The 13,195-nt window shown below is 32.1% G+C and overlaps 2 protein-coding genes across 2 annotated transcripts in view; one reads left to right on the top strand and one right to left on the bottom strand.

Moving 5' to 3' along the window:
- The first annotated feature begins 4,471 nt into the window (after positions 1-4,471).
- Positions 4,472-13,195, top strand: part of LOC148607705 (uncharacterized) — a 33,165-nt gene continuing 24,441 nt past the window's right edge. The window contains exon 1 of the mRNA XM_088544319.1: positions 4,472-4,754. Within this exon, the coding sequence (XP_088400445.1) occupies positions 4,709-4,754 (46 nt within the window). The 5' untranslated portion in view covers positions 4,472-4,708. The remainder of the gene's footprint in view (positions 4,755-13,195) is intronic.
- LOC148607706 (uncharacterized) lies at positions 6,939-10,253 on the bottom strand. The gene is made up of 2 exons (XM_088544318.1): positions 9,954-10,253; positions 6,939-9,198 (listed from the first exon to the last, which is right to left on the bottom strand). The coding sequence occupies exon 2, from the start codon at positions 8,979-8,981 to the stop codon at positions 6,939-6,941; it is 2,043 nt and encodes a 680-aa protein (XP_088400444.1). The 5' UTR covers positions 8,982-9,198; positions 9,954-10,253.

The raw sequence follows: 13,195 nt of genomic DNA, 5'->3' as shown, positions 1-13,195 counted from the left end.
ATTTTTTAGTATTAGAAATTCATTTTCTAATACAATAAATTCATTTTCTAATATTACAAATTCATTTTCTAATATTACAAATTCCTGATTTAGATATAATATAAAATATCACACATTTTGTTGTATTACAAATTGAATTTTTAATATTAGAAAATGAATTTGTAAAATTAGAAAATAAGTCACATTTTTTAATATTACAAAATAATTTTCTAATATTACAAAATCGTCATTGAATACAAGAAATCCATTTTCTAATATTAGAAAATCATTTTCTAATATTCAAAAATAGTTTTTTAATATTAGAAATTCATTTGAATTTTTGATATTAAAAAATGATTTTTTAATATTAAAAAAGTGTTTTGTGATATCAGAAATCTAATTTGTAATATTAGAAAATGAATTTGTAATATTAAAAAATCATTTTTTGATATTAGAAAATGCTCATTTTTGTCCACTTTGGCGTGCATATATTTTATTTATTTTTTCGGTCTATAAAAACTCTTGGGTATATATCATAGAATAACATCTATGGATATGGCGCCAGTGTTTTGGTAGCATTTTATGTGACTTTATCAAAAGTTTCCAAGTGATGTTAATCATTGGCTAAATGATGTAAATTCTAGTGCTTGACGGTACAAATGCACGTCTTTCTTCGTGTTGAAAGTAGGTAATGAACTCCTTGAAAATTAATAAAATGAGAATTTACATTTACTTAGTTCAACATTAGTAATGTTCAGCGATTTACAACTAACGGGTATGTGTTTCATTGTGCTGTAATATATTTATCTAGCCATCTTTTCTCTGACTACGAGAACAGTTTCATCATGTCTTTAATGTCATTTTATAAAGATGAAGAGAAACGTAAATGACGCCCCATGAATACCATGCATGCAGGGAAACTTCATTGGTACTTAATAAATTACAAAATGTGATACTATTTATGCTACATAACTGAAGGACACTTCCTTTATACATTATACAAGTTATATAAGCAGTAAGTAAGTGTCGATGGTTAAGGATGTCAGTTAATTACTTCATCTTAACATACATCCGTATATACTCATGCAGGTAATTCATATTGAAGTTAATTTATTGTTTCTCGAACCCCCCTCGTCACTTCATCATTAATAATAATAATGAAACCGTACGTGCATTCATGTACCTCCCTCATACAAAAGAAATGCCTGCATGTATTTAAATTAATAATGCTTATTTATCATGTGAATTAACTCGTGCCGTTGGAATAGATATTGCTTACACTTATCACTTAAATGTTGATGTTCACACAGGGAATATTTGTAGAAAGGCGTAGAAATCCATGCACATCAGAACTAAATAGCGTTAAACTTCTGGGAACATATTTGTACAGACGTACGAAACACTTTTATCCATAGTAATTTCGACTTTTGACCTTTGGCTTGGCATTCCTGTAAAGAACAACATTACAAAAAGAACAAAATTACCAAAAAAAAAAAAAAAAAAAAAAAAAAAAAAAAAAAAAAAAAAAATGCAGGAAAAAAACAAACAATGCAGGTATGGGCACTGCGTTCCGTATATGTGAACCATTCAAGCTTATGCATTCAACTTTTTTGGGGAAAAACTATAAGATATTATTCCTTCACATAAAAAGACACTGCTGGTGGCCATTGATACATATCGTATCATAAATAAGTAACCTATCATTTCAGTATCCATACATGTACTTCAGTTTAAAATATATTTAAACAATATTTCTGGTACATCAATATATTGGAAGCCATAAGAAGCTACAAGTTTTGACCAAAAATTTTTAGATATGCCTCGGCTAAGCTATGAAACAGTCCTCCTATAAACCAGTTCAGAACTGAACATAGATTTTCTTGATTTCAGTCTAACTCAGTCCCTGGTCCAGCGCCACAAAACTTAATTAAAGAATTCTATTTGTGGCGTTATCGATCGAATTCCAAAACTTTGAGTGGAGTTACCATTGAAGTATAAGAATATTCTCAGACTTCAGTATTTTTAAATTTATATTACATATACCACTTATTCAACCAATGAGCTTTTAGAACGTATGCAAAAATAGTCATACACAAGTTTTAGTACACTTGTGATGTTGTGGAAAGAGTGCTCATCAAACCTGCTTTTAGCAGAGAATCATATTTTATTATTTCTACATAAAATGGTCACCGTAACTTACTGAATAAAATTTTTTTAGCTCTGCATGAAGACCCCCTTTTTGTGAAAGGTAGGGATATTTTATTTTTAGCTCGTGTCTTCTTGGAGCCGGTGTCGCTCTGCAAGGTACTAAACCCGACATGATATTTTCAGGGCTATTAGTGTAAACAAGAAGCTTTTATGTGGTATATAGTCGTCTTCCGGTTAAACCTAAGGTAGAAGCTCTGTAACATGCAATTAGCATTGGAGCCTGCATGTATGAAGTGACATTAGTGGTTTGTAGCCTGAAGTTTTGTGGCATTGGGGCCAGAATGGTTTGTGATGTCGATGTTCAGCTTGCAGGCCCTAAATGTTAACGCCATTGTTTTGATTTTAATTTACTCTTAGACTACAGTGGCTGCTGTATTAATGGCCAGTCGTTGCGGAATTATTTCCCCATGCATTGGTATCCATAATTCAATGATTGATATCAATAAATCTTCGTTTCATGTGTTTTATTACAAGGTAAATACCAATTGTTATTGCTTGATTTTTTTCTGGATTTGCCTGCATTTCATTTAATGAGATCAGTAAAGCACTGCATTCTTCCAAATATTGAAGAAGAGTCCGATTTTGAGAGGGTACTGTCATTGGCTTTATCACAGTCTTTTTTTTTACAATTAGGAAAGCATTGATAAAATATCAAACAGCATAGGCCTTAGCATAGGAACCTGTGGTACACATTTTTTATATATAAACGAATCAAGCATTGGACTGATCCATATACTCTGACCAATTTTGACACATTACTTTCTATAGGTAAGGTAAATTTTTAATTAATTTAGAGAAAATTCACTCTTGAAAGCCATAATAGGTTCAAAACTAAAAGGTTGTGAAGTAAGAAGCCAAAGGCTTTACTCAAGTTCAACAAACTGATGCCAGATATTTATCACTGTCTATAGTTTTCTTCCACTGTTCCAGTCTTCAATTATGGGTCATAAAGTTGGCTGACAGCCAAAGCATGATCTAAATGCAGCAAGAAATGGGTTTAAACTATTTTTGAAATTATGTTATAGTTAAGCCTCAATAGCTGTCTAAAAATTAGAAATTCTAAATTGAGGGAGAACACTCACGGATCTGTATTTACTTTTTTAAGAGGACTGTCTTTTTTTTAATCGGAGCCATCTGAGCAAATTTGAGTGAGTCAGTGAAAGAAGTAGGCTGTGACAGATCAGTTATCGGCCTTAATTATTACAACATGTTAAGCATAATGTAAAAGTTTGTTGATATTCCATCAATATACCTGTAGCTTTTTTTTTAATCATTTCTATAAATTCAAATAGCACCAGCTTCTGTTCAAGAGTGTTTTTCATTCTCGATAAGATCTTATGCTGGAACGGGGATTGACGCTACGTACGATACAGAATTCAAACTTAATCACTTATTATTTAAATACTATTAAATCTGTCAAAACTTTATCCAAAGGTGAAGTTTTAACCTCTTAATGATTTTAGAATAAACTTCCGGACAGGAAAGTGAGTTATCGTCCATAAATAGTTCGGTACGGTAACTTCCGGTTACACATTTTAGACCTTTTGACTTCAGAAAACCGATTGAACAAGAACTATTAGAAAAAAAATATAAATCATTTTCTTGATTAGAAATGAATTGAAACGGCATTTTCCACATCTCTTGCAATTTTTAGTTCTTAGCATACCGTAAGAATAAATATATTAGCAAACATTATTTGGGTACGGGGACGGATTACACATTTATATGACGGTTCGAGTCCTTGAACTTATAGTGCCAGCACTACACAGTATTGTAGAACTGCCTAATTTTGGTCTTGTAATCTGATGCTTTGTAATTGTAACATTTATCACTTTAAAAAAATGTCAAGCATCTGTAAATCTATATATTTAGAAATAGCTCTAGCCAAGGCCTTCAGGATGCAGTAAAAATTTTCTGGAAAAAAATTACCCACAGCATATAGGGTTACCATAGAAACCATGCAAAAATATGCGAAAATTTGCAAAAAAGTTCATAAAATCAGGTTTAAAAATATCAAATTTCCCGCAAAATATCTGCAATTTTTATTTCATCCCCTGAAACTGTTCAAACTTTTTCCTTCGAAAACCCCTTCCTCATATGGGCATCGCAGGTTAGATTTTGAGCTATTTCACTTTGTAATCCACTTATTAAATTTGGCATGGTGAAAAATTGACTTACTTTCACTTTTACAATGAAGTCAAATTGTCATTGAAAAAAAGCCCCTTCAACATTGAAAATATATAAAACATTGCAAAATACTTTTAAAAGTCCCCTTTTTCAGAAAATGTTTTATCAACAATAGATTCTTCATTTTTAATCACTATAGCAACCACCGGTTTCCATTATGTCATTTTTCTAAACTAAACTGTGGAGTGCTGGCTAGTCGGAGTGGTCTAGAGGCACGGGTCTTGGGCCGAGTTGTCTGTGGATCGATTTGGCCGTTTTCCATTTTGAAACCTACCGGGTTAAAGTGAAAGTTTAACTCAGGCTGGCTTCTTCAGGGCGTTTTTTGCATTGGAATATGGAGCTCTTAATTTTTGGATTGATAATTTGCTCAATTACTTTTGGTAGGTCAAAGTTAGGGCTACATTAATTTCAGAGTCAGACTGTGGAAGAGTTAGTGAGACAATATGAGACATGAGGAGGAGAGATAGTGATGTCATATTCACTAATTTGCATATCATTAAGTGTCAAATTGGTTGGCAAATAAACAACTAAAATTCGCCTTAAATAAACGAGTGACAAATTCATGATTAGAATCCCAATTTTCAAAACTTTATAACTTTGTAATCTTATATGGCTGAAATTCATATAACTGCCCATTTCAGAAATTACAAAGTAAAATATTTGAAAACGGTCCTAGAAGTTTTTTCTCTTAGTTATACTGTGGAGGGATATACAAGGAATAAGAAATTGATAGCGGGCACAAACAGAAATACAAGTTTTTGTCAAAAAAGGCTTTTACATTCAGGCGGATAATCCGCAATCAAGATTAAAAGTCACTTCCGTACATTTGGACAACAAATCAGTTTAAAAATAATGTGAAACTAATCATTTTGTGTTACTTTCTTGATCAGTCATGGAAATGATTATAAACACATTCCAGACATGTAATTTTGGTCTTGTAAAGGCATGAATGAGCTTACTGGATCAATAAATAAAATTCATACATTATGGTACCTTAAATTTCCAAAGAAAATGTTAATAACATTTATTATTATTTGAACACCTCTTACTTTTTATATTAGAAAATTAGCTTAAAACTAAAAACAAACTTTATTGATTTATTAACGTTAGCTGGAACTTGATTTTATTAAGTAATATTTTTTATAACTGGCCTTTTTGGTTGAGAACGGAAGTGACAAATGTATACGGTAATGACAATGCTGTATGGTAGTGATGATTTCATGCACGGTAGTGACAAGACTATAAATGTTGTGATTTTTTTGTCCAGGAATATGCAGCTGTTGAGTATTTTCCTTTTGATCATAGTACATTCTATATGCTCTACGTTTTGTACCCGTATTAAGTCAATATAATAAAAAGAAGGGATATAGTTTGGACGAATCTAAAGCAAAGGAACAGCACTTTTATTGCTGTTTTTCTTTGTTAGATGTTGCGTATACCAAAGTCAAACAACGAACTACATGAAAAGGTAGAATTAAGGTTGCATGCAGCTGGAGTAACAGGTTTAAAGCTGCAGCTCTGGATGCCCATCTACCATAATTTGAACGATTTTGTACTATATGGAAAAGACTATGCAAGTTATTTTTATACGTAATGATAACGATATCGTTCCAAGTACAGTTTTATGTATTGTAATATTTAGGCTTACACTAACACACTTCAGAATGCAGAACATATTTATTCACAAAAAACATCTGAACTTAAAAAAAAATTCAATTCAAAAATATCGAAACTTGAGGAACTAACTTTAACAGTTCATTATGTTCAAAATACAGACCAACAACTAACTGAAGTCATATCAACTTTGAAAAACTTCAACACTTAATTATTTTCAATTGAACGAAGTTCATATATACCAAAACTTAAACTGCAGTGAATATTTTAAAATTAACAATTTTACACTTGACTTAGGTGAAATCTTTCGGAAATATCAAACTTGGATTTAATTAGTCAAGATCAAGTTTATCAGAAATCAGTTTGTACAAACTTGGTTGGATTTGCACATGCCTTCCATTCTGGGTAACTTTTGCTGGCTTTGGAATCATTGAAACTACGTTTTGGAACGTGTACCAAATTGTGTCATCCAGTAATGGCCAAAAGTATCTGTTTTTGCCAATCCGATGCATACTAGTAACTTCCACACTGTCGATATCAACTTCTTTGATAATTCCTGGATAAATTTTCCCATCATAACGTACTACACACCATTTTCCAATCAGATCTTCATCAGCATGATCGATTGGAAGAAGTTCAGATTGTTCACGTCCATCGTCAGGGAGACGTTTATCAACTGTATCGGCTGATTTTACTTGACTTTGCACTGTCTCATTTTGTACAGAGGAGGGGTCCTTACTGACTGACGTATCTGTACTGACTGACTTATCAGTAACCTGACTATCGGACACATTTGGAAAAGTGAAAATCTTATGATCATAGCAACTGCATTTATCTTGGCAAAAGCAGCTGAGACATCGTGTGTGGATAGTGCTTGGTTGATCTACGTTCCACTTGACCTGATGTAATTTCATAGATCCTGGAACTGGCTTGAGAACGGGCAGTAATGGTCAAAAATTAACAATTTCCTGTTCTGTAACCCTGTATATCTTAACTTTAACTTCTGCACCAATAACTTGTTGGATAAATGTTTCAGCATCTAATATATCTTTTCCTTGGGCAACAAGTCTGTCTGCTGTTCGTTTTAGTACCCCACCAATACCATCGGGTGCACCTTTGCCATGTGATGCTTCACTAAAATTCCAGGAGGCATTTCTGAATCCGTATTCTTTCATTTTGGAACACAGCAAGAAAAAGTTTGATTTTGATCTATATTGGGTCGTAGGACCATCACTTAAGAAGTGCACCTTTTCAACTTCCGGATTCTGTTTTTTTACTTCTTCCAAAACAGGGTTCAAGTGTGACCAAATAGCAACTGGGTCGTGACGTGTGGACTCTGAAACTGAGCAAAATGAAAAGGGTTTTTCATTTGCAATGTATAATACACCTGTGTGTAGAGAAATTTGTGATCTTGATGCCCCAAAATGCATTGCCTGAACTTTCTCGGAGACCTTGCATCCATAATTTTCTGAGAAGTCTATGTGTATTAGACATTCAGAGATAGATAAATTATCTTTGAGGTTCTTTAAAGAAGTGTACTGAGTATGAATATTAAAAATATGTCGACAAAATTTTGTCAAAAGTATATTAGTGCGCTCTATCAGTTCGCCTAGTGAGCTCTGAACTTTTTCTCTTTTGACGATGGTAACGTTGAAAGATTCTGATTCCCCATTTGGTTTGTATCTTGTCCTTTCCTCAGTTTTATTTAGCCATTCATAAACATGGACTTGTCTTCCAAGTTCACAATTAGTGACGTTCAGTTCTCTGTTTCGACATTCGTTGCATTCCCTATACATACAACTCTTGTTCTGTATGTTACAACATATCTCCTTGACACATTCTTCTGTGTTGTTTGACAATATTGCTCCATGCTTGTGCAGTTTGTCGACCATACTTTGCATATTTGAGTGTAATTTGCATACACAAGTATCTCTATCTGTAATCTTCGGTGTAACAATCCAAAACGGGCGTAAACGCAGAAAAGCTGTATATGACAACTTTTTGACATCTTTGTTTTCAAGTAGAAATTTCTTGTGCAAATTTTTCAAAGTATCACACAAAACACGTTTTTGCTTCTTCAGTTTCTTTCTTGTAATAGTATCTTTTTTTCCTGGCATAACTCGACTGTTAATGTCTTGTTCCAGAAACCTTATGACTCTTTGTCCAACAGTCACTTTCTTTCTGTCTTTTCTTGGTTTTTTCTCATAAACAAGTCTGTCTGATCGCGTCCTGTTTGAAGCTTTGCGCCGACGTCCAACTCCAAGAAAATCTTTCATGGATGAACCTAGGAGTCCATACTTTTTCAGAACATTCCCTGTTATCATTTTGGAAAAGACTTGCTTATCGGATTCTTTATTCAGAGATTTAAACTTAGATCTGAGTTCTTCTAAAATACAATTATGAAGTAAAAGCTGTTTCTTCAGTTTGGATGTAACACGACTTCCTTTGAGCTGTTGTTTGGTTTTCTTTCTTGGGGATTCGGGAATATCGGTTGCCTTGGCATTTTCTTCTGTTCTCTTTTTGAGCCTTTCATATCTTTTTCTGTACTTTTCCGATTCCTTTTCTTTCTTAGAAAGCTGTGCTGTCAAACGTTCTATTGTTCTGTATGCTGCACTTCTAGATCTTTTCACTTTTTTGCGCCCCCTCTGACGTCTGGTCTGAGACTGGGGTTCTTGTAGCGGAACAATATCTTCACTTGAATGATCCGGAGTTTGAGGTGGGGTATATTGTTTAATGAAACTAAAAGCTATCTGTCCTGTCTTCTTTCTATCTCGCTCTGCCCTTTTTCTTTTTCTCCACTGCTTTCGTTGATTTCTCTGGCCACGTTTCCCAAGATCGCCAATCAATTTTATTTTCCCTTTTTCTTTTCTTCTTTGATATCGTTCTCTTTCCTTCTGCAGATATTCTTCATATCTTACGGGGTCTTCTTTAAGTTTGATTCTGTAGTTCTTAAGTCTTTGTGCTTCTGTGATTCTTTTAACAGTTTTTCCCATTCTTTAACTTTCTTAATGAATAGTTTTCGTTTGTCTTGCTTTTGAATTAGAAGGTCTCCACTGTTTCTCAACCATCTAGCTTCTATTGGTTTTTGCCAGGATGCATGATCGTGCCACATGCACAGACTTAATTGTATTTCTAAGCTGATATCTAAACTGACTAGTAGTTGCTCTGTTTTCAATATTTCTTTAAATAACTCATCAACATCAGGTATTCCTGAAAAAGAAATAGATGAATTTGTCTATATATTGTTAAGAATATTTTACATATTTACAAGTGGAGAGTTTTTGATTATTTAAGGTGCTGTAAACATTTCACAAATGAGTGCTATCTGTAATCATACGACGTTTTTGACCAATACTAACATTATAGGTATTCGTGTCAGGCGCCTTGCAAATATACAATGTTTCATCATATAATTAGATGAAATACTGGTGTTTTGAATACTTGACAGACTGATTTGGCTTTAGCTGATAATGAGGTCTTTGATTGATACATCAGTTGAGACAGCTTTTGTCATTAGTTATTCTCTGCTTAAAACTGGAGTTTAAATTATATATTAAAACGTTTCGTTTGTGTTTCTTAAAATGTGATAGAAGTCTGTGTATTGCATAACATATATTGGAGGGATCTAAGAGTCACTTTATTTCAATGTATATCGTATTAGATGTAATATTTAATCACTTTGGTCACTACCGTACATAATTTGTCACTTCAGTACTTCATATGTCACTACCATACGTTCTATTCACTGTACAAGAGTGACTTGCACGGTAGTGACAATCAACACATGTTTCCGTATTAATAGCGTTATAATTAAGTGCATTATGGGTAATTAATTGATTCATGAAAAGAACACCGTCATTATTCTATTTAATTAAAAAGGGGGAACTTTTTTCGCTCTAATATCGTCAGATAGTTGGTACAATGGTGACCATTAATAAACACACTCACTCTAAATGACTACTTACTTGTTATTTCTGCTTTATCTGCGTCATTTTGCATTGTGTTCAGTGTACCAATGTCGTAGTGGAAAAATGGCGTTGACGTAATCACGTGATTTTAAATTTAAATTTGCATCGATTTCGGAATAAAATACAAATTACGGAAAATGTACGGTAGTGACAGAATTTTCTGGACATGTCTTCATTTGCAATTATCACAAACTCTCGAGTGTTATTAACTCCTAAATTTTGATTACGTTAATCTAAACAATATTAACTGATAAAATATCGTATTTAAGACAAACTTTCACAAAAGTTACGCAAGAAATTAACATTTAAACATATGAACGTCAAAAAGGACAGATTTACCGTACAGCGTTTAGAAAAAAATGACTACTTTTGAATCACACAATTTGCATATAAAACATTAAAAATCAGGAAAATACATTAGTTATCTTCAAATAAACACTTAAATTAGTCTGTCAAAAGTCATACATCTACTTATTTCGAAAAAACGATTTCTTTGCATAGGAAGGACAAAAATTACATTAAATATAATATGTAATATGTATTAATATATAAGCCTCTATTTTTGTATAAAATTGTAATTAAAATCTTATGCACATATAGTCTAATTACTGAATATTTATTAAACAATTCCATGGATATAAAGAATTTTACTTGCAATGTTGGGAACCGAAAGAATTTTTCAATTGTCTATAAAAATGAAAAAGTTATGGTGATTTAAAGTTGAAGCCCCATGCCACTCAAAACCAAATCACAGGTTATTGATGACATCACAGATACCTCTCCTATTGGTACCATTATTGCATTGCATATCCCTGAGCGAGTGTAAGTCAAAACATGGCTGCTATAAAAATATAGTGCATTTTCTTTTTGCCTTTTTACAAACTAATGTTTTGTCAAAAGATATGAACAATGACTTATAAAATAGAGCAAACATCACACTGTAAGATGAAAAACTTTTTAAAAAGAAAATCTAACATAATAACATAAAAATGTTCCAATGAAAAGGTTGGTTTGATGAGTGCAAAATCCTAAAAATATGCACTTCACTATAGAAGTCCTTGGGAAAATGAATACAATACTGACACCTATTGATTTTTGAACAGGGGTATTATAGTATAGGGGAGAGAAACCCATTACAAAAGGTGTGGAAGATTTTTTGATATTTAGTTATGCCATTTTTTAAACTGACCTTTGTACTTTACTTTGACTTAAGTACTTTATCATTACTATCTAAAGGGGTAGTATAGACAAAATTCGCCTAACAGCCCTTGACAGAGACTCGTTATAAAAATAGATTTCATGTTTCTTTACATAAATTAAGATTTTAATCAATACATATAACAAATGTTTCTAAAAGATAGCTGTAAATATTCCTATTTTTCATGCCTGGTTGTTCAAATTTTTTATTTTTTTTCATTTACTTTGCAAAGTAGTTTTGTTCTTTCAGTTGTTACAGTCTTGTATTGAATTAAAAATTAGATGTTCAACTGCGTAAAATAAATGAATGGAATGTATTAGGATGCAGGTGTTCATTCATTTGTTTTGTGAATATAAACATCCAATTAATTCAGATTCAGGTTTTTTTTTTTAAATTAAATTAATTTGACCACGTAACTTTTACACTTATTTTTCAACTTGTTTAACCCAATAACACATGAACTTTATATTCCTAATAGTAAGTATTATACAGTTTCTGAATAAAGTTACATCCAACCTCTGAATTCCACCGAATCCACGATAGAAGTATATTTTGGCTTTATCATAGACGTTAACAGTTCAATATGGGTAAAAATCAATGAAATCTTTATTGAGAAGTTATGTAGGATATGATAACAGTTTTAGGTATACATCTTGAAGACTACTTTTCATTTTTTGTGTGAGCACAATTTGTTTTTGTTTCGGTTTATGTAGTATAACTGGCTATTTTGATTTGTTATTCGTTCGTGTCCTTATTTCCTCTTTAATAGATATAATGACTATACCTTTTAAACAATGGTTTTCCTAAAAGTACTTCAAGACCTGAAGATTTTAAAACTAAAACATAAAGTCGGCCATTTTATTTCCCTTTTAAAATAAACTCTTGTAGTTTTTAAAAAGACTGATTTTTATAGGTTTGCCTTAAAATAAGTCTCATGATTACACCAAGATTCATCTCACAGGGTCTGTCAATTAATACTTGTCATGTCTATAGTCATTGACCGGGCTAAAATTCATTCATAAATATATATTTAACTTCTATATTTATTCAGATTTAAAACTTCATCACAAATATGTTCACAGTATCAATTACTCCAAAGTTTATCTTCTTCCACACATGACCTGAAACACAATAACATGTTTCATTAATGAAGAGTAGGATATTCATTATAACAGTGGAAACTTTTCCCCAATCAGATATGTCTGTAGCGTCATTCTGTATCATGATTCAATTCAAATGGGATAATCATATACGCATTAATGCAGATGGTATTCCATTATGTTCAACCATTTGGATTTATTAACAATATCTTTACATTCAATGTGAACATATCAAATGGTACTATGCCATATTTTGATATGCACAATTATCAGTAGCACTACATGATTTGGCACTTAAAACATTTTACTATAAATTAATTTGAGATAAATACTGTAATCTGATAGGTTAAAATAATTTTATTATATTTCAATGGATAAAAAAATATTGACACGCCCCTATTCAGTTAAATTCAGAGCTACTTTTCTCATGTTTAAAGATAAAAATATGTTTTAAATTTAATTTATAAGAATATCCAAAAAATATAATGTCCATATAAGTGTGAATAATATAACTATAACATCATTAATTTCACATTAATTGTTCAAAGTAATTCATTAACGAGCACTAAGACGGACAACTCTGTCTGAGCTGAAAGCATAAATTGCCACATAAACTAAGGGGGACAATTTGTTTACAAATACAAAATATATTGATCTTTACTGATGGTTTTAAAACGACCGAATTTAGTAGTAACACATTTCTATACAGTTAAGAAGCCATAGATATTGCCACAAAAGTGAAATTATATGAAGATATTCAATGCTATTCCTAAATTTCAACTATTGATTTCGGTAATATACTTCATTGTACAGCTATATATATATATATAAAAAAATGGAGCCTCGTGCAGGTCCGGGTGTCAAAAGAACAGGCCTGCAGCAGCGCTAAGCTTGTCGTAAGCTTGCCTGACCCTACCCACCTCTCCCTATTTCCAGTGCCA

The sequence above is a fragment of the Perna viridis genome, chromosome 9 (genome assembly GCF_037379345.1).
Source record: "Perna viridis isolate PV_CMFRI_1.1 ecotype Kerala chromosome 9, ASM3737934v1, whole genome shotgun sequence".
Lineage (NCBI taxonomy): Eukaryota > Metazoa > Mollusca > Bivalvia > Mytilida > Mytilidae > Perna > Perna viridis.
The sequence above is the reverse complement of the archived record's forward strand: the minus strand, read 5'-3'. Positions and strand labels throughout refer to the sequence as shown.

What these genes read in the sequence shown, in the direction of transcription:
- LOC148607706 (XM_088544318.1), bottom strand. Translation starts at nt 8,981, where the DNA reads ATGGGAAAAACTGTTAAAAGAATCACAGAAGCACAAAGACTTAAGAAC.